This window comes from Chiloscyllium plagiosum, unplaced genomic scaffold (assembly GCF_037043375.1).
Source record: "Chiloscyllium plagiosum isolate Xiang-an unplaced genomic scaffold, Cpla_swu_hap1 HiC_scaffold_26, whole genome shotgun sequence".
NCBI lineage: Eukaryota > Metazoa > Chordata > Chondrichthyes > Orectolobiformes > Hemiscylliidae > Chiloscyllium > Chiloscyllium plagiosum.
This window is the reverse complement of record NW_028270164.1, coordinates 41,899,496-41,920,412: the sequence shown is the minus strand read 5'-3', so window position 1 is coordinate 41,920,412 and position 20,917 is coordinate 41,899,496. Positions and strand designations below refer to the sequence as shown.

The 20,917-nt window shown below is 42.1% G+C and overlaps 1 protein-coding gene across 1 annotated transcript in view; it reads left to right on the top strand.

Moving 5' to 3' along the window:
• LOC122563262 (signal peptide, CUB and EGF-like domain-containing protein 3) overlaps nt 1–20,917 on the top strand; it is a 367,101-nt gene that overhangs the window by 153,198 nt on the left and 192,986 nt on the right. Inside the window, exon 4 of the mRNA XM_043716904.2 lies at nt 5,763–5,897. Within this exon, the coding sequence (XP_043572839.1) occupies nt 5,763–5,897 (135 nt within the window). The remainder of the gene's footprint in view (nt 1–5,762; nt 5,898–20,917) is intronic.

Genomic DNA, 20,917 nt, shown 5'->3' with positions numbered 1-20,917 from the left:
CGCACTGCTTGAAATGTGTGTCTCAATTATGTGCTCAAGTCCGAGACTCATATTTGAACCTGCAGAAATCTGTGTGGGTGGCACATACTGCCACCTTATTAAGGTTGTACATGAAAGAACAATTGTATATGTTATGTTAAAATTCTTGTGAATGAGTGAATTTTCTGTCCACATGTAACAGTTGCTGTTGTCATACATTTTGGTCAACATCTAACATTGAAATTGATGTAATAATCAGTGCTAATGAAAACTTCCTGTGTAAACAGGTCTTTATGCCACGACTGAACTGAATAATCTCGACCACACGCATTGCTTCCCATTTCATGGGGAAGCACCCATATCAGACAAGGGGCACTAAATATTTATCATTCCACGTTGGAGCTAGAGGTAGCAAGGGTACATAATTTGCTAAACGACAGGAAACAGAGCTGTGAGTGGTACACTAAATAAATAAGCACATTGCCATTTAATAGTGGCCCCATTGCTTTTGCTGATATTTATTTATGACTTGGATGTTGATATTTGTTTATGACTTGGATTTAGGCATTGTCATCTTGACTTGACTTACGGAAGGCCACAGTGCTGCAATTTACCACAGTCAGGGGAGATCCATTCCAGCCACAACAAGAATTGAGCCCTGCGCCATGGCATCAATCTGACCTGCACCGGTTGCACCTAGCTAACTGGTCCTTAAAGGAGTCCACATTGCTGTGACAATATACGCTTTTACAAACATATTGTAGTCTGGAGCTGTGGGGAGGTGATGGTAGAGGCAGCTATGGATGAAGTGGACACAACCTGAAGAAACAATGAACTGGATGTAGGTTTGCTCGCTGAGCTGGAAGGTTTGTTTTCAGACGTTTAGTCACCATACTGGGTAGCATCATCAGTGAGCCTAGGATGAAGCTCCGGAAGAACAATGAACTGTCAGGAAGATGCTGATAGACCTCAAAGAGATCTAGACAGATACTTGGCATGTGAAATTTAATGCAGAAATGTGAGAAATTGTCAAGAATGAGAAAGGGCAATATAAGGTCCATTTGGTTTAGGAACAGAAAGACCTGAGAGTATGCAAGTACAAATCATTGAAGCCAGTAAGGAAGGTCATGAAAGTGGTTAAAAAAACAAATGAGATGCTTTGTTTTATTTATTTGTTCATGGGATGTAAATGTTACTGGCTAGGCTAGGAGTTATTACCCATCCCTAACTTCCCTTGAGAAGGTGATGGTGAGCTGTGCTCTCCAACCACTGGCTGCAGTTCTTGGAGTGTAGGGACACCCACAGCACTGTTAGGGGATCCCAGAGGGAAAAATCACTTTTAAAAAAAAGACACAGTAATAATCAGAAATGAACATACTCATTTTATTGGAGCGTTGTTCTGAAGTATACAAGACGAATTGGACAGTGTACGTCATTTGTAAATTATACTGTTTTCTTCCTTCTGGAGGGGCGTTCTAAGATTCTTATCCAGAGTCAGTGAAGAAATGCTGACATCATTGTAAGTCAGGTTGGTGTGCTGTTTGGAGGGGGTCTTGTAGATGGCGGTGTTTCAATGTATCTGCTGCAATCGTTATAGTGGTAGAGATCACCGCTTTGGAAGGTGTTTTTTGTATATAACTGTGAGGTTCTGACAGGGTTACCACTTGATTGAGTTCAGAATGTACCATCCACATATACACACCACTGACTGTGATAATGTCATGACAATTTGATCAGAGTGCATTGCAGGGCCACAGTCCTCCCAACAATCTCTGATCATATTAGTGTGATTTGTAAATAGTTGAAGTCTTGTAAACTTCAACTTGTTCATTAAATAAGACCCTTCTAGTTAAACCAGAAACCTGTTTATCATTATCCATGCTAAACCCCTTTGAGCTTGAAGGAACCCATAGACCCAACAATGCTGACAGGGGAGCCTTTGTAAGTTGCAACATTGGCAGCAGCATGTACTATCTACGAGAGGCAATGTGTGTCGGTGGTGGATGGAGTGAAAGTTGAAGGTGGTAGATGAGATGCTCATCAAATGGATGTTTCAATGTGTATCAATAATAGTCAATGCATTGAGTACAAAAACAGGAAAGTTTTGATGAACCATTACAAAACATTGATTCAATGACAAATAGTGTTTTAAGTCCAATTCTGGGCACCTCAATTAGCGAGGGCTTGAAAAAAGATTAACTGGAATAGTTTCAAGGATGAGGAACCTCGGTTTTATAAAAATAGATTGAGGTTATTCCCTTTAGAGAAGAGATGATTGAGAGGAAATTTGATACAGGTCCAAAGGTGTGCAGGTTGGGTGGATTGGCTGTGCTAAATAGCCAATCGTGTCCTAAGGTGTGTAGCCATGGGAAATGCAGGGTTACAGGGAAAAAGAAGGGGTTGGGTCTGGGTGGGATGATCTTTGGATGGTGGGTGTGGACTCAATAGGCTGAATGGCCTGCTTCCACACTGTAAGAATTCTATTATTTTAGGTTTTGAAAATCATGAGGTATCTAAGCAGAATAAAGGAAGGAAGCTATTCCCAGTTGTGGAATGGTTGCAAATCAGAGCGGGCAGCTTGAAGGTGACTGGTGGGACAATTAAAGGCAACATGAGGAAAAAGTTCTTTTTAATGAAATAAATCATTATGATCTGAAATGTAATACCTCAATGGGTGATGCAGACAGATTCAATTGTGATTTTCAAAACAGAATTTGCCACGTACATGAATGGAAAATGAGTGTAGTGCCACAGGAAAATACAAGGGGCTTGCTGGATTGCTTTTGCAGAAAGCCACAATAGTTTTTATGGATCACTTGGCCTCTTTCTGTGCTGTAAGCATTCTATTTTTCTATAATTAGTGCAATTAATGTGCTAAGCATACTATTTGAAGCAGTTCAATACATCCTTAACCTACACTTAAACATTTAAAAGTCTGCTAATTTTCTGCAAAGTCAGGTCTCCTAAACAGTTTCAGTCAACTGTTTGCACCTTGTTAGCTCAAAGTTGAGATTATGGATCCAAGTACTGTACACACAATAGAACATGCAATCGTTAAGTGGAATTTCCAGCTCTTATTTTCCTAGACACCTTATATAGCAGACAAATCATGTTAATGCTGCCACGTACACCAGACAAATTGTGTTCACATGATCATGCCCATTAAAAAGTGTGAGGACTGTACCAGCAAAACCTCCAACACACTACAAAGCCACATTTTATTGATAGGTGATAGTAAACATCCAACTACTGCAACTTCATATCTGACTAGAAATTGTGAAAGCAAATGAGTGATTAGGAGTTTCAGTGGAAGCATCATAATCTTTCATATTTCTACCATTTACCATTTTTATTTCAGATTTCCAATACTGACTTTGTTCAGTCCTTTTCCTCAGACCAGTGTTAGTTTTGTGTTAAAAATGCCGCAATGGGTTACTTACCAATTATTGAAGAAAGTGCTGGCCATTAAATCCTGGAATTTTTAATGATATGTAATTATGCCTTTAAGTTCCATCGGAGAACTGGTGTAGTTCTTTATAGGTGAGCAGCTAATAGAGTGACGAGACTGAACATTTAGCAAAAAATAAAATGCACGAATTGTGGCTCACAGCTGGCTTGAGATTTAATTCCGAGTAAAGGAGCAAACTGTTCCTTCCTTAGAAATCTGAGCTGCAACTTTCAGGGCAAGAAATTAGGTTTCAGTTAGCACCCGTTTTGGCTGAAACAACTCCTGTTAGAGCTCTAAACCGGCGCCTGTGGTGTATGCACATATTTGAAGGGTGATTTGCCCATGATGTCATATTGGTGAGGATGTTACTTACACTATTCAGTGAACACCTGCCAGAAATATAGGATGCACTCTTCTCAGGATCTGCGTGGTGTGGCAGAATCAGGCATCAAGTGTGATGAGGCTCATACTCCATGGATATTTGCACCTACCTTCTGTCATCCCATCATGGCACCTCCCCAAAACACTGCTCATGACTTTCAACGCAGGGCACAGATGCAAATAGCACTGTGAGACACTTTGTGTGCATGGATAGAGATCCAGCTTAAGGAATGGAACAGGCTGGCTCCTTGTTTTCTTAATGCTTGCTCACTCAGTGCTTAACATCATGTTGCACTATCCATGCCATGCCGTGCTGTTAGTGCTTCAGCCAGGGCCAAAGGTTGTCATTACTGCTGTCTCCAAAGTCTCTTTAGTGCAGACACACAGGCAGTCTGCCTGTCAGGAAGGATCTGTCTGGTGAGGTGGGGAGCCATCCTGGTAAATGACACACAGAGATGGCAAGCTAACACCAACAGCTGTCTGCGTGGCAAATGCACTGCACGTGCACTCAATCAAATAAACGTGTCGGAAAGTGGTGGCAGATAGTCCTCAGTTCAGACAAGGAGATGGGTAGGTTGCTGTCTGTCAGGGGGTCCTGGTACAGTCAGTCACAAGCACAGTCAGCACAGACTGTCCAGGGGATTGCAGTGGAAGGTGTTGCATGCAGCAGTCCCCTATAACCACAGATTACCACGGTTCATGGACTCAGCCCAACTGTTTGTTTTATTGCACTGTGGAGTCCATGGACCACGTGTATGTTGGTTGTTGAGTTTCTCCCTTTTTAGTTACCTAAAGGACCTCCTGCTCTGCATTTAGTTGCACCTCAGCCCCACGCTCCTGATCTTCGGGCACCCGGTACGGAGGTGTGAGGACAGGTCAGAGGATCTCCTCGTGGGTCTGCTCCCGGGCCTGGTCCAGGCAGTGGGCCGTGGAGGGTGGTCATTATGGCTTGCCCTCATCTGCGGCTACATTCCAGCCTGGGTGTCCCTGGAGAGGGAGCATGCGGTGCCCACCAACACTCTCACTGCCTTCAAGGAGATGTGGGCACCCTGCGGAGGTTGGAGTACTTTATTTCTACCTCCAACTCTCTTTTGATTTGAATCCCTATCCTTCCCATTCACTTCGTTTCTGCTGGAAGCATTGCCAGGCTTTGCTTGTTACTGGTTCCCTGCAGACTCATGGCCCAGAGGTCTGTCCCAGTACAGTCCTGAGGACTGTTCAGCCTGTCAATCCTGGAGGGCCAGCTAAAGTAGTGAAGGGAATTGTATATCATTAGTTGGGGAATTACTACTGACGAGAGCCCCGGGTACTCTATTCATGTCTCAATTCTCATTAGCAGCATTGCTGAGTTATTGATTCCCTCCAGTTTCGTGATATTAGTTTTAGACTAGCTTCGGGGTTTTCTGTAACTAGAGGAAGCTTGGGCCAATATTTCTGCTGGTGCATGCCTTGAGTTGACAACGTGTCGCTGTACGGTTGCTGGGGGTGAACTACCCTCCATTTTGTCACTTGTATCCATATCCTGTTGGTGACTGTCTTCAGGAAACTTTTGGTTGGTTCCATTCATGGAAAGGCTGAGATTCAGAACACCCCATGTAGGGAAATAAGAACAAGTTGTATTTGACTTTGTTCCAAGTGTTCTAAATAAGGTTCAATGGTGTGTTGTAGGCACACCAAGAGAAATAACACTGTTATTTCTTCCCATGGGATATGGGGTGAGAGAGATAATCCATTTTCCCAAATGTCTAGTCTTCCATATTTCACAGGATAAAGGTTTCCTTGCCTTTTTGGAAGGACTATTTCCCTTCCTTCCGTTCCCATTCCCAATCCCATGTCATGGAAAAGTGATGAGAACATTTTTGGACAGATCTGGTTACATTGCAATGCAGTGGAATAGTGATATCATGTATTTGATTTTTTTTTTAAATGGTGTCTTTGTATTTCTTCTCACTAGATGTGGACGAATGTGCAGATAGCAATGGTGGATGCCAGCAGATCTGTGTCAATATGATGGGGAGCTATGAGTGTCGATGCCGAGAAGGATTCTTCCTCAGTGACAACCAGCACACATGCATCTTGCGGCCTGAAGGTTAGACTCCATTTTAGTATAAATGTCATTGGATTAAAGGTAAATTAGTATGGGTTCATTTAACTTCAACATCATCATGAGCTCCTATTTTCTCAGCATTTCTTTCTCACAGAACTGATCCCTCTCAAAGAATCTGATCCAATCTGAAGGAGTGACTGTTTGATATTGGCACTGGGTCACTATTATGCAGTTGGCTCAGGACAATAGTAGACTGATATCAGTCGCATGTTATGGTATACAAGACCTGTAAGCAGACAGTGAAGAGCTTCCATTTGTGTTCACAACCAGCCTCAATAATAAGTGCCAATACATCAAGGGTGGCACCAGCTTTTCACTTTTGGTTCCAAAATAGAAGAAAAACAGTTTCTACTGCCAGGAAGGTCAGGAACCGGAGAGTCCCACATAATAAGAAAATTTGGAAAAGAACAGGGATTAGGGTGGGGTGGGATGGGAAGGTTGCGGTGTGCGGTGAATAAGGATGTGCTGGAAAAAACTGCTGAAATGCTGGAGGTAGCAGATTCAGCTTCAACCTTGCTAAAGGGACTTGATTACACACTAAGAAAGAAACATTTGAAGTGCTAAGGAGAAAGAGTCTGGGGTTGAACCTGTTCACCAAATCCCAACAGAGCAGAAGGAGGCCATTGGCCCATCGAGTCCACACTGACCCTCTGAGGAGCATCCCACCCAGACCCAGCCCCCACCATTTCCCATAACCGTATGGTTCCCATGGCTAAGGCAACTAGTCTACACATTCCCAAACCTTATGGACAATTTCAGTATGGATAATTAGCCTAGCCTTACATCTTTGGACCGTTGGAGGAAATCCACGCAGATGCGGGGAGAATGTACAAACTCCACACAGAGGCTGGAATCGAACCTGGGTCCCTGGTGCTGTGAGGCAGCAATACCAGGCACAAATGAGAGGCTGAAATGTTGCTATCTCCTGAAAGTTTGTGTGTGGATTTCCACTGACTTAAATAATGATATAAATTGTAGTTCTGTTTTTGATAGGTGTTACTTCATAAGTTGCTGATTTGGAGGAAGCAAACACTCAGCACCAGTTCATATTGTTATTGGATTTCCTTCCGAATTGTTCATTTCAGCTGCTAATGGCTGAGCAGGCTTTGCAAAAAGGAGTCAGTTCAGTGGATAACTTTCAAGTTTGGGTCAGAATATGAGATGCCTGAATCTCTCCCTGTAGTGGCTTTATTGTTGATGCTTTATGGATGAGAGCTTTGTGATCAGTCTGCCTTTCTGACTGGTTCTCAACCATCTGAGTGAAGAAATTTCTCCTCATCTCAGTCTTAATTGACATCCCTTAATTCTAAGACAATGCCATCTGGTCCTAAGTCTCCCGCGGGGAAAATAACCTTTCAGCATTTATCTGTCAAGCTCTTTAAGAGTCCGATATGTTTCAATGAGACCACCTCCCATTCCTCTGCACTCCAGTGACTAGAGTCCCAACCTGTTTAGCCTTTATAATCCCTCCATACCGGGAACCATCCTGGGGAATCCTCTCCGAACTGCCTCAACTAAAATGATATCTTTCCTTTATTAAGGGGATCAAAACTGCTCACAGATGTCTCACCAGCACCTTGTTAGATGCAGTAAGACTTCCCTACTCTTATACTCCAGCCCCCTTGAAATAAGGACCAACATTCCATTAGCTTTCTTGATTATCTGTTGCACCTGTGTGACTAAATTAAATGTGAATCATTTATTATTCGCTGCGCGTATCACCAGCAAGCTCTTCGAACATCCCGTGAGGCGTATTTCTCCTTTTCAAGAAGAGGATACTTACAAGGAGGTTAGACCAAAGACACAAACAAAATCAACATGTAGCAGATGCTGGAAGTCTGAATATATAAACAGAAAATGCTGGAAAACTTCATTGCAGCAGCATCTTTGGAAAGAGAGAAACAGAATTAGCGAACTGAATTCTCCCAGGTCTTCAGTTTGGAGGTGTACCGACAATTGGAACAAAGACTGTCAGGTCAACACCCTAATGGATTCCTGACCCCCTGTATTCTCTCTGGTGGGTTTGATGGCCACTACTGGACAATGATGGGAACCCAATTCCAGTTGGTAATGAGTCCCCCATCTGCCAATGTCCACATTGTAGGAAACACTCTCGCGGCCGCACAGACCTCCTGCTGTGTCAGGAAGCTGCAAATGGATCATAGAAACATAGAAGATAGGAGCAGGAGGAGGCCATTCAGCCCTTCAAGCTTGCTCCATCATTCGTTATGATCATGGCTGATCGTCCAACTTAATAGCCTCATCATGCTTTCTCCCCGTAACCTTTGATCCCATTCACCCCAGCTGCTATATCTAGCTGCCTCTTGAATATATTTGATATTTTGGCATCAATTACTTCCTGTGGTAATGAATTCCACAGGCTCACCGCTCTTTGGATGAAGAAATCTCTCCTCATCTCCGTCCTAAATGGTCCACCTCAAATTCTCAGATTGTGACCCCGGATCTGGACACACCTACCACACACACCACCAACATCCTCCCTGCATCTACCCTGTCTAACCCTGTTAGAATTTTACATGTCTCTATGAGAACCCTCCCCCACCCTCATTTATCTGAACACCAGCAAAAGCAATCCTAACCTAGTCAATCTCTCTTCATACATCAGCCTGGTAAACCTTCGCTGCACTCCCTCGAGAGCAAAAGCATCCTCATGGGCAGTTTTGCAGCAGGGATCTCCAAGTCCAAGCAGTGGCCCATTTGAGAGTTTATACTGAGTTAGCAGGAAGGATTCATAGAGGGGATCCATTTCCAGACATGAAGCCTGATGTTTTCACACATGTTTACCCTGCTGCTCTGCCAGCAGCCTCCGTCTCTCTGAAAGTGCCTCTATGCTGCTGCTCTTGCTGATGGCCAGCTCCACAGTTTATGTTGGCTGCACTGCATGGTGCACAGAGGAATATTCTCAATGGAACACCTCCAGGGAGACCTCCAACATCCTATCGCAGCCTCTTTTGGCTTCCTGGCACAGAACTCATCCCAGCATCTGGAACAATATCCAAACAGCAGAGTGCAGCCCAACATTTTGGGTCAGTGATCTTTCAACAGACTTGAACAAGTTAAAAGGTGCTCATGCTCCTTCAGAGGGACAGCAGAAGTGTGTTGGGCTGTGACCATTCGATGAGTGTATATAATAAACAAGTACAGAAGCTGAAAAAGCAGGGAGGGAAGGAAAAGAGCAAAAGGGAAGGTCAGAGATGAGATTAAAGATGGGGGAGATTGAATGACCAAAGGGATGATAGTATAAGGAGAAAGTGAGGACTGCAGATGCTGGAGATCAGAGCTGAAAATGTGTTGCTGGAAAAACGCAGCAGGTCAGGCAGCATCCAAGGAGCAGAAGAATCGACGTTTCGGGCACGAGCCCTTCTTCAGGATGATAGTATAAGGCAAACTAGGGATGACAATGGGAGCAGTAAACAAACGAGAGGTGTGTCTAAAGGAAGTCTGAAAGGGAAAATACAAAATTATAGCCAACAGTTGCCAACCAAAAATAAACCAACAAATGATTGCGAGCAGAGGTTTGATTTGAAATTTAAAATCCAAAAGGTTGTAATCTGCCTCACTGAAAGATGACATACTAGTGGGTTTGATTAGAGGTCTATAGGACACTAAGTCCAGAGAAGCCATGCAAGCCCATGGGATACTACACCTGCCCTTTCACCTCCTCCATGCATATTGTCCAATGTTAGATGTGGTGCAGAACCACTCACTGCCAGCTAATGGGTAGTGTATAGTGGTGCCACCAATCCTTCTTTCTACTCGAACAAGAAATTTAACCAGCCCCTTACAGGCACTGTAACAAAAAAATTAGAATGTTCAAGGAAATTTTCTAAATGATAATAGAAGGTTATATTAAAATGACATTTCTAAGAGTGATGCTGAATCCCAGCCCTTGCACTACCCACTACTAATGAAATCTCTGTCTACACTTTTGAAACAAAACTTTGATCAGGTTAAACAGCTTCTGTTGGGGCACTGTAACAAAACCAAAATTTTACATACAAATCTGGAATGGGAACTTATAAAAATCAAGTTAAAATACCACTGTGCAGGGTGATGCTGCACCCAGCCCCGATGGTGCCCACATTCTCCTTCTCCAGGGATAATCAAGCCCAAATGAACAATAGAAGCATTTGAACACTGCAACCTCTCCATGGCCAGCTGCCAGACCTGTCCAGGCAGTCTTCCATTTTACTCTTTTCTGCAAAGAACTTTAAACAGCACCTGTTAGGACCAATTCTCCTTTCCATACTGGGGCTGAGACCCGATTTGGTTAACTGTGGTAGAATGAGCCACTAGGGAGACTTCAAAGGAATAGACACTGGTCTTAACAAGGCTAGTTTATTGTAATAAGTGCAAGTTATTTAATCCTAAAAATAACTTGCTAATCAGGTGACAGTGATGACACGTCTGTCTCCATTGGGTTCCAGAGTTAAACTCTTATTCTTCCCACTGAAGCCTCTATGACATTATTAGATTGGGTGGAGCTTAATGCAGTCTCCAACATTTACCCTTTCAGAATCATTACAATATCAAGATCCCAACCATTCCTTTCAAGTAAAACTGATACACTTGTACTTCTTTCAATTCAGTATAGAGTACTGTCAGTCCACAGTGAAGTTTCCTCTGCATGGGGGAGACCAAACACAGTCTGGGTAACTGCTATAGGCATCATCAATGTTCAGTCTGTAAGCACAGCCCAGAGCTTCTAGTCACATGTCATTTTAATTTCACACTTCTCTCTCGCTCTTAGCTCTCTGTCCTTGGCTTTCCACGTAGTTCTGCTGAAAATCAACCTGATCACAAGGGCCCTCATCTTTCTTTATGGCATTTTACTATCTCCCTGACATGACATTGTGGTTAACAATTTCAACTTGTAACTTCTGCTGCTATTTTTGTTGTCTGTTTATTTTTGGTTGGCAGCTTTGATAATGATTTTGCCTTTTACCCATTAAGAATTCCTTTCACAAAAAGTTCCTTTTTTGTTTCTTTATGTCTACCATCACCATCTCAATTTGCCTTGCATCTCTTTTATAATTTACTCTGTCTTTTATTGATATTTATTGAAAAGAAAAATTGAAGATGCTGAGAATGTTACGTAAAAATGGAAATGCTGGAAACAATGCAAATGCCTACTCATACTTCTGGGAACACACATTGGTTAAAGCTTCTTTAGTAAACTTTCCAGCTGAATTGCATCCTGGAAGGTCCCATTCTGCTCGAGTGGAAACCCAGAAAACAGGAATCTGCTTCACCTTTCAGAACATGGGAATGCAACCACCCGCAGGTTCACTTCCAAGTCACTCACCACCCTAACTCGGAACGATATCGCCGTTCCTTAACAGTCTGTGGGCCTAAACTCTGGAATTCCCTCCCCTGTAGCATTGTGGTCAACCTACACCAAATGGACTGCAGGAATGCAAGAAGGCAGCTCACTTTCTTAAAGGCAACTCGGAAAGGATAATAACTACTGGGCCAAAGGGGCCCAAAACAGGTGCTGGTAGACTGTGTGTTTCCAAGATTTTCTGTAAATCCTTTAGAAAGCACTTTTGTAATTCCCCTGTCTTCCTGTCAAATCACTATTTGATATTTAAGCTGGATCCTTGATTTGCCACAAGTCATAACCCCTCATTTTTCAGCCGTTGGGGAGTTGTACGGTGGCTCACTGGGCAGCAGTGGTGCCTCACAGCGCCAGGAGCCCCAGATTCAATTTCATCCTCGGGCGACTGTTTGTGTGGAGTTTGCATATTCTCCCCGTGTCTGCATGCGTTTCCCCCGGGTGCTGCAGTTTCTTCCCACAGTCCAAAGATGTGCAGGTTAGGTGGATTGGCCATACTAAATTGCCCATAGTAACCAGGGATGTGCATTAGCCATGGGAAATGCAGGGATAGGGAAGGGGGCTAGGTCTGGGTGAGATGCTGTTCAGAGGGTTGGTATGAACTTGACGGGCCGAATGACCTACTTCCACACTGTATAGATTCCCTGCGCTGTCCATACAGGAGCTCAGTGAGTATACTCTCCACAGGGAGCGTAACCTAGCTACACAACTCATGCTGTGCCGAATTGAAGTGACCTTGGCATGCTACCAGACACAGGCAGCATTGGTACAGGAAACCTGGGCACACCTGGGAACCTAAAGGCTTTTCGATGGGAGGGGTAGAATGGACGCCATTCAGAAGAAAACTCAATGGAACCAAAAACTCAAAAATCTGATGTAAACCAGAACTGCTATGAAAGCTTTTGGAGATGAGTCAGCAGGTCAAACAACCTCTGTGGAAATTAAAGAAAAGTTAAGCATTCAGTTCAATAACTTCATCAGACTTACTGAAAAATGAATTCATATACTTTTTGCCGTTTTATAGTACAGTAAGTTTTTCAACCAATGAATGTTAACGTTTGGAGTTCTATTTCAAGCAGTTAGAAGCCAACAGGTTTTCATTGATGTGCTGTTCGATCCACAACTGAAACTTGACAATTTGTGTAAATTGATATCATATGTAGAGTACAAACAAATGGGTAGGAGCCTGGACAGTGCAGTCTTCCCTGGAGTGAGGTGGATGTAACAAGAACTTGCTCTGTATGAATGATAAATGATAGCTTGGCAACCAATAAATTGTGTTGTTCTTGACTGAGTATCTTCCCTTTTTTATCCAAGGCATAGCACACTTAAATGGCAAGGTTGGTTCTCACTCTCCATTAGGGAAACATTTATTAGTAGATCAGCAAAAATCTATAGAGATTTTCCTTGGTGCTGTCAGAAGCCTTTGTGGTTGTTTTCCCTTCCCTTGCCTCCAAATAAGCTATTTCATTAAAAAGGATGTTGGCAATGAACACTGCTGGCATGAGATCAATAACACTCACCAATAAAGCTTTGAAACAGCCAGGCCACTTTTTATTCAATGTATGAAGTTGATCCTTGGCAATATCAGCCTGTTAACCTGATGCTGAAATCACTGAAATGGCAGCTCAAGAAGCAGCAACGCTTCATGCAAACGGTCTGTCTATCCCTGACTTCGATCTGGAAGACGTTTCCTTGCAGAACCCTTTGTTGCCTCATGTAATTGACATTTGTGCGCCCTCTTCAGGCACAGCCTGGTGCAGACATTCTGACAAATCAGATCTAACTGCAGGATGGGACAAAAGGATTGGAGTTTATTTTCCCTCTGCATGGCACCTATTTGTGAGCAAGACCCATACTTGTTTCAACTTATCAGGAAGATTGAAGCTTTATCAGACCTTGAGCCTTGCTTAGATAGAGTCATAGATTCACAGAGATGTACAGCACTGAAACAGACCCTTCGGTCCAGCTTGTCCATGCCGAGCAGATATTCTAACCAAATCTAGTCCCATTTGTCAGACTAGGCCCATTTCCCTCTAAACCCTTCCTATTCATGCACCCATCTAGATGCCTTTTTAATGTTGTAATTGTACCAGCCTCCACCACCTCCTCTAGCAGCTCATTCCATACACGTACCACCCTCTGTGTAAAAAGGTTGCCCCTTATGCCACTTTTATATCTTTCCCCTCTCACCCTAAACCTATACTTTCTAGTTCTGGACTCCCCAACCCCAGGAAAAAGGCCTTGTCTATTTACCCTGTCCATGCCCTTCATGATTTTATAAACCTCTATAAAGTTATCCCTCAGCCTCCAACACTCCAGGGAAAACAGCCTATTCAGCCTCTCCCTACAGCTCAAATCCTCCAACCCTAGCAACATCCTTGTAAATCTTTTCTGAACCCTTTCAAGTTTCACAACATCCTTCCGATAGGAAGGGGACCAGAATTATACGCAGTATTCCAAAAGTGGCCAAACCACTGTCCTGTACAGCCACAACATGACCTCTCAACTCCTATACTCAATGCTTTGTCCAATAAAGGAAAGCATACCAAATGCCTTCTTCACTATCCTATCTACCTGTGAGTCCATTTTCAAGGAATTATGAACATGCACTTCAAGGTCTCTTCATTCAGCAACACTCCCCAGGAGTTTACAATTCAGTGTATAAGTCCTGCTCTGATTTGCTTTTCCAAAATGCGGCACCTCACATTTGCCTAAATTAACTCCATCTGCCACTCCTCAGCCCATTGGGCCCATCTGATCAAGATGCCGTTGTATTCTGAGGTAACCTTCTTCGCTGTCCACTACATCTCCAATTTTCGTGTCATCTGCAAACTTGCTAACTAAACCTCCTATGTTCACATCCAAATCATTTATGTAAATGACAAAAAGCAGTGAACCCAGCACCGATCCTTGTGCACACCACTGGTCATTGGCCTCCAGTCTGAAAAGCAACCTCCCACTGCCACTCTCTGTCTTCCAGCTTTGAGCCAGTTCTGTATCCAAATAGCTAGTTCTCCCTGTATTCCATGAGATCTAACCTTGCTCACCAGTCTCCCGTGGGGAAACTTGTTGAAGTCCATATAGATCACATCCACTGCTCTGCCCTTATCAATGCTCTTTGTTACTTCTCCAAAAAACTCAATCAAGTTCGTGAGACATCATTTCTCACGCACAAAGCCATGCTGACTATCCCTAATCAGTCCTTGCCTTTCCAAATACATGTACATCCTGTCCCTCAGAATTCCCTCCAACAACTTGTCCATCACTGATGTCAGGCACACTGGTCTATAGTTCCCTGGCTTGTCCTTACCACCTTTCTTAAATAGTGGCACCATGTTAGCCAACCTCCAGTCCTTTGGCACCACACCTGTGACTATCGATGATACAAATATCTCAGCAAGGAGACCCAGCAGTCACCTCCCTAGCTTCCCACAGACTTCTAGGGTACACGTGATCAGGTCCTGGGACTTTATCCACTTTTATGCATTTCAAGACATCCAGCACCACCTCCTCTATAATATAGACATTTTTCAAAGTGTCACCATCTATTTCCCCACATTTTGTATCTTCCATGTCCTTTTCCACAGTAAACACTGATGCAAAATACTTGTTTAATATCTCCCCATCTCCTGCGGTTCCAAACATAGGCTGCTATGCTGGTCTTTGAGGGGCTCTATTCTATCCCTAGTTACCCTCTTGTCCTTAATGTATTTATAAAATTCCTTCTTTCCTCTCTCTTTGACTGTCTTTCAGACTGAGTCTGATAGTAACCGAGATTGGAATTTGATTGTATTCTTGGCGAGTTCTACCTCAAGGACCGTGCCTTCATTCACTTCACTCTCAACCCTTCTCCATCACTGCCAGAGAATTGCAGTTGATGTGCATTAGGACATTATGAATATCTTCTGAATCAGCTGTAATCCTCATAAAAAACTGGTATTTGTTTCAAAAAGGTACCAGTTCTTTGGTGTTTTGAATCCATTCCTCTGCTATAATAACCAAATAAACAGTCAGCACCAGTATGCTATCTCACTGATCTGATTCAAAATCGTTTCAAGGCTCAAGTGAGCAGCAAATTGTAACATCACAGAAATGAATTGTGGGATATATCAGTGGAAAGTTAATGAATTCAGTTCATGCAGTTTAAAGAACACAAAATTCCCTGAACATTTCATTCATATGTCAGATTTACAGAAATTTCCCACTGAGGGGGTCAAAGACACCTGAGTTCAATTCAGTTTTTAATTCATTTATTTGTAACAAATGCTTCCTTTTCTTCTGGTAGTTGTTACATCACAGCAAAACAGCAAATTTGGAGATTTGAGTTGAAGAAATGAAGGGAGGCCATTCTAAAGAAGCGGGTGTTTTGTGGACTTGCAGTTGGCTCTGCCCCTTGTCACTGCCCCAGAAAGTCTAGAGAGTCTACCTTTGGGTAGTTCTGCTGTTTGGACAGCTCATTATATGTAAAATATAGTGACACAAAATGAATAGAGCCTTATACTTTAATGAAACCTCAAATTCCTAATGGTTTTTACAGCCTATGTAATGATATGTTCTGGGAAGCCATGGATGATTTATATGATACTATAAAAGCCACCTGCATGATGGCTACATAGTAGCAGCACAGAATGTGGGAACATTTTATCTTGTTATTGGAAGTTAATAAAATGCTGAGCTTCTGATTAGAGTTTCCAAGTGATATGCTGTAAATATATTTGGGAGCAAGTTCGATTCTCTCATTTCAGGAGCAAGTTTGATATTTGACTTTTTCTGGTGTTAATTGCTATGGTATTACATTCCTATCAAGGACAAACTGTTTTACTTACAAACACATTGTATGTTAGCTGTAGTACAGTCATTAACCTGAGATAGCCTTACACCTTTGCATCCTGTAGTCTGCAGCTTTACTTAGCTATTTAAATACTAGTCATATAAACCTCCAAAGGGTTTAGTTTCCCCTATTTAATTCCCCTACTTCAATTCCTTTCCACTCTATTTTAATGTTGCTGTTAAGCTAATGTTGAAATTTTGTACAAGCACATTAAGCTGTACACTACCAAAGGAAATTAACCCTGGAATGTGTAGATAGTCTGTTCCTAAGTGATAGGAATGAGGAATATGTAATATGTGGTTCAGTTTAAAGCACTAATTTCCAGATATAAGCATTGATTTTGATTTTAAAGGTAATTTTGTGATGGGCACTGCAGTTGTTGCTATGGCTGGTACAGATTCAAATCAGGAATACATGGGAAGTGTAATGAATTAGGCAGGGTGGTGTCAAATCCAGGCTGTAACTTCTTCTAGTAGGAGAGAGGAATAATTGATGGGCAAAAATTAATTCTGGGTATCAATAATGTTAGGGTTAGGGCTAGTTTCAAGTAACGTTGCTAATAGATTGGTAGGGGTGGCATGGTGCCTCAGTGGGTAGCACTGCTGCCTCACAACACTAGAAACCTGGATTCAATTCCACCCTTGTGGAGTTTACGCATTCTCCCCATATCTGTGCGGGACTTTACTGCATGTTACGGTTTACACCCACAGTCCAAAGATGAGCAGGTTGGGTGGACAGGCCATAGGAAATGCAGAGTAGGTGTGGACTCAGTGGGCTGAGTGGCCTGCTTCCACACTGTAGCCATTCTATGATTTTAGCCCAACTTCCATGAATGGAGAAGATATTTGTTTGTAGGGTAAATAAAAATTAGGAGCCAGAAATATAAGATCGTCACTAATAAATCCAGCAAGAAGTTCAGAGAATGGTTAGAATGTGGAACTCGTTACTATATGAATGGTTGAGAATAATAACAGGAACATTTGATGAGAAGCTGTACAAATACATGATGGAGACAGAATTAGAAGCATATATTGATGGGCTGACATGAAGTAAGGTGAGAGGAAGCTCAGATAGAGCATAAACTAGTTGAGCTGAGAGGTTTTGTGTTGTAAGTGCTTTATAATTTTCCATTGACTCCAGACTCAGGCAACCAAATGATGAATAGGTTTGTGGGGAAAGGGTGTAGGGAGGAGGAGGTAAAGATACACACACGAATGGGAAAATACCTAAACATTCCCAGTGAAATCATGTATTTGTGGAACTGATTGAATCTTGAATCCTGCTCATATTAAGGACATGACTCCTCTGTTTTATGATAATTTTCAGTTTTGAAAACGATGACGATCACAGTTGAGGATATTGAATTGATCCATTCTAAGCCCATCATTGAAAAGATTTTTGAAATTTGTTGACCCACCGGCCCTCCATATGCCAAGAAAAGACCTTCAAGTCCAAAGAACAAGAGTGAGAGTCAGATTTATTTTTACATTGGTGAAGAAATCCAAAGATGACTGAATCCAGCATAAGGTTTTGTTTTGAACACTCACAACTTCTCTTCCATTAAAATTTGTGACTGGTTCTACTATTTAGTTCCGGATATTGGCCTTTAATTTGGGCAGTTTCACTTTATTGATAAATTCTAATGAAAAATCATTGACCTGATACATTAACTCAAAAAATCCTTCCTGTGCACGTTACCTGATCCGTTGAGTATTTCCATCGATCCATTTTAATTTCAGATTTCTAGCATTTGTAGTATTTTGATGTAATATTTAAGTCTTAACATTGCTGTAGATTCTAAGCAGTAGATAACGAGATCAACTAAGCAAGTTTCATATTGGGTTTTTCTATGTGAGCCCTGGTGAGTTTTCACCTGCAATCTCCTCAAGCTCTCCATCAATACTTATGGCACCAGAGGGGTGTGGTCCCTGCTCAATGTATTCCCCCACTTGACACTGGTTGAAGTACTGGCCACTACCATGAACTCCAGTCATCAGTGCCACTTGTAAAGCCCTGGGGTACATCTGGTCGAGTGTTGCCAATGTGGAGCTGCCCTGCGCAGTTCATTTTATTTGCATCAGATATGTCAGGCAGAGGGTAATTGGCACACCGCTTTGCTGACAGGGACCTGAAGGTTCTGCTGGATTGAGGTTGGGGGGAATATGGTCACTGCGGATGGAATGTGTCTGATGGAGGTAAAGAGGAACAAGTGGAAAGCTGGAGTTGCCAGGTACTGCTCTGACTTCAGCGTCAACACTGCGGCTGTCCCATTTCAAAATGGGGATGGGGGAATGGGAAGCTCCATATCAACAAGGCAAGATAGCAACATCATGAGACGTTAATCTGTACAAATAGATCTATGTCACCGATGAGAATCTTGTCTCACTGTTTAACACTTGGTTGGAAAATTATAATTTTGCTCCTCACTGACCATCTCTCACAATTCTCTCTATTTTTTCATCAATGCCCACCTTGTTCAGGAACTGGGAAGATTCTGCTCACAGTCGATCATGAGCAGAGAAATTCTCTACATTGCCTTAAGCAATTTTGATCTCAAAACTAATGAGATCCAATGAATTATTTAGTCATTATTATATTGCTGTTTACAAGAACTTACTCTGCTCATATTGGCTGCTGCAGCAGTAACCACAAAAGCAGTTTGTTGGCTGTAAGGCATTTTGGGGCATTTTGAGCTTGTGAAATATCCTGTAGGAATACAAGTCGTTCTTTATCCACCGAGTGAAGCAGAATATTATTTTTATATTTCAAGGCAGCTGGGTTCTTGTTGACACTGTGGTGTTAGACATCCTTCAGACTCTCGAACGCTCAGAATGAACAATGTCTAATCATAAGCCAACAGTTCGAGCCAGCAGAGATTGCTTCTGGGTTTTCAATGATTTTTGTGGACATTGTTCAATGTTTGCAGAGGTAACAAACTGACCAAAGAGTTTGCCGCAGTCTCACATTTCAGTATTAGTGTTTTGGGGATGCTGTTAAATAGATTGTTGATGTTGTGTAGGTCGGAAGAATATTTTTGCGCTGTGTAAAATAGAATGTTTTTGACATTAAAAAGAAAACTTCATTCAAAGACAGTGACGTTTGACACTTCAATCTAGTTGTACTGCTCTCTCCTTGTTCATTTTATAAGACTCTTAACCAATTGTGGAAACACTCCACATTGACTGGTTAGAGTGGTGGCTGAGGGGGGGGAAGGCCCACAGACTTTGTCACTGGCCTCTTGACAGTCCACAATATCTCAGCAGCTGGCCTTGTACTTATGTTTGCTCTTGCTAGTATATGAAAACTCAAGTCAGTACAATACTCTTTCAATTAAACACTTACATCCACACAAGTAAGTGCTGAGTGAATACAGCTGAAGTATTTATTATGGCCTGGATACTGCAAGGATAAGTGTTTATATTTGGCATCCTATTCACTCAGCTCTATTGATTAAGTAGCTGAGGACTCTTTTTTTTTTCCCTTCTAGGTCCATCTTCAAAGCTGCATTTTCTCCTGTTGCAACAACCCACAACTTTGCTGACACAGGGTACTGACAGAATCATAAAATCATAGAATGATTTAACACAGAAGATGGTTAATCATGTTTCTGTGAGTTCTTTGAAAAACTATTTAAGTCGGGTCCACTCCCCTGTTATTTCCCCATGCAAAGGTTTCATGTCAAGTATTTATCCAATCCCCTTGTATATTTGTTTCCATAACTCTTTCAGGCACTGTATTCCAAATTATAGGAACTCAGTGATTTATTTTCTTCATGTCACCTCAGATTCCTTTTCCAACTATTTCAGATCTCTGTTCACTAGTTACTGACCTTTCTGTCACTAACCCTCATCCTCTGGCTACTGTCCTTTCTGTCACTAACAACATTTTTTTCTTTCCGTACCCTCTATCAAAACCCTGTATTATTTTAAAAACCTTTATCAAATACCCGTCTGGCCTTCAATGCTCGAAGAAAAATAATCTCAGTCTCAGTACTGTCTTCACAAAATTGGAGTCAATCACCCTCGGTATCATTTTAATAAATCTCTGTAACAAACTCTCAAAGGTTGCAAACTAAGTCCGAAAGACTTGTGTGCAGAACTGGTTACACTATTCAAACTGGGGCATGACCAATGGTTCGTAAAGATTTTGCCATGTGCTTTTGGACTTTATGCTTCTACTAACAAAGCCACAGAATCCTTGCGTCTAATTTATGGCCTTCTCAACTGGTTCTCCCACCTTCAAGGGTTTGTGTGTATACAGCCCCAGGACTCTCTGTGGGACACCCCTTTATAATTGAAGGATTTCCTTTATATTGCCTTCCCTCATTATTCTTTCCAAAATGAGTTATGTTACACTTTTTTGCATTAAACATTTCATCTGTCATGACTCTATCCACCTTGCCAGCCAGTCTACGTCTTTCTGAAGTCTGTTACCCTTTGCTTCATTCTTCAATCCCTTTCTGAGTTTTGTGTGAGCTGAAAATGTAATGTTAGTTTATACCAAAATCAAGTTTGTTAATAAAAGTAAAAAGCTGCAGTGATCCCAACACTCACCCCTGGAAGAATGTTTGCTGGGGTGAGCCATAGTGCAGAAGGCGATCATCATTGTTCACCATTACTCTTCACTTTCCATCCCTTAGCCAATCTCATATTCACCCAGCTACTGCCCCTTTAATCCCATGGTTTACAATCTTGTGAACAATCTAATATGTTGCACTTTATGAAATGTCATTTGGGACCCCAGATACATGATATCAATCATAATAAGATCATGAGAAATTAGGAATAGGTATGGTTCAGGACCTGTACCACT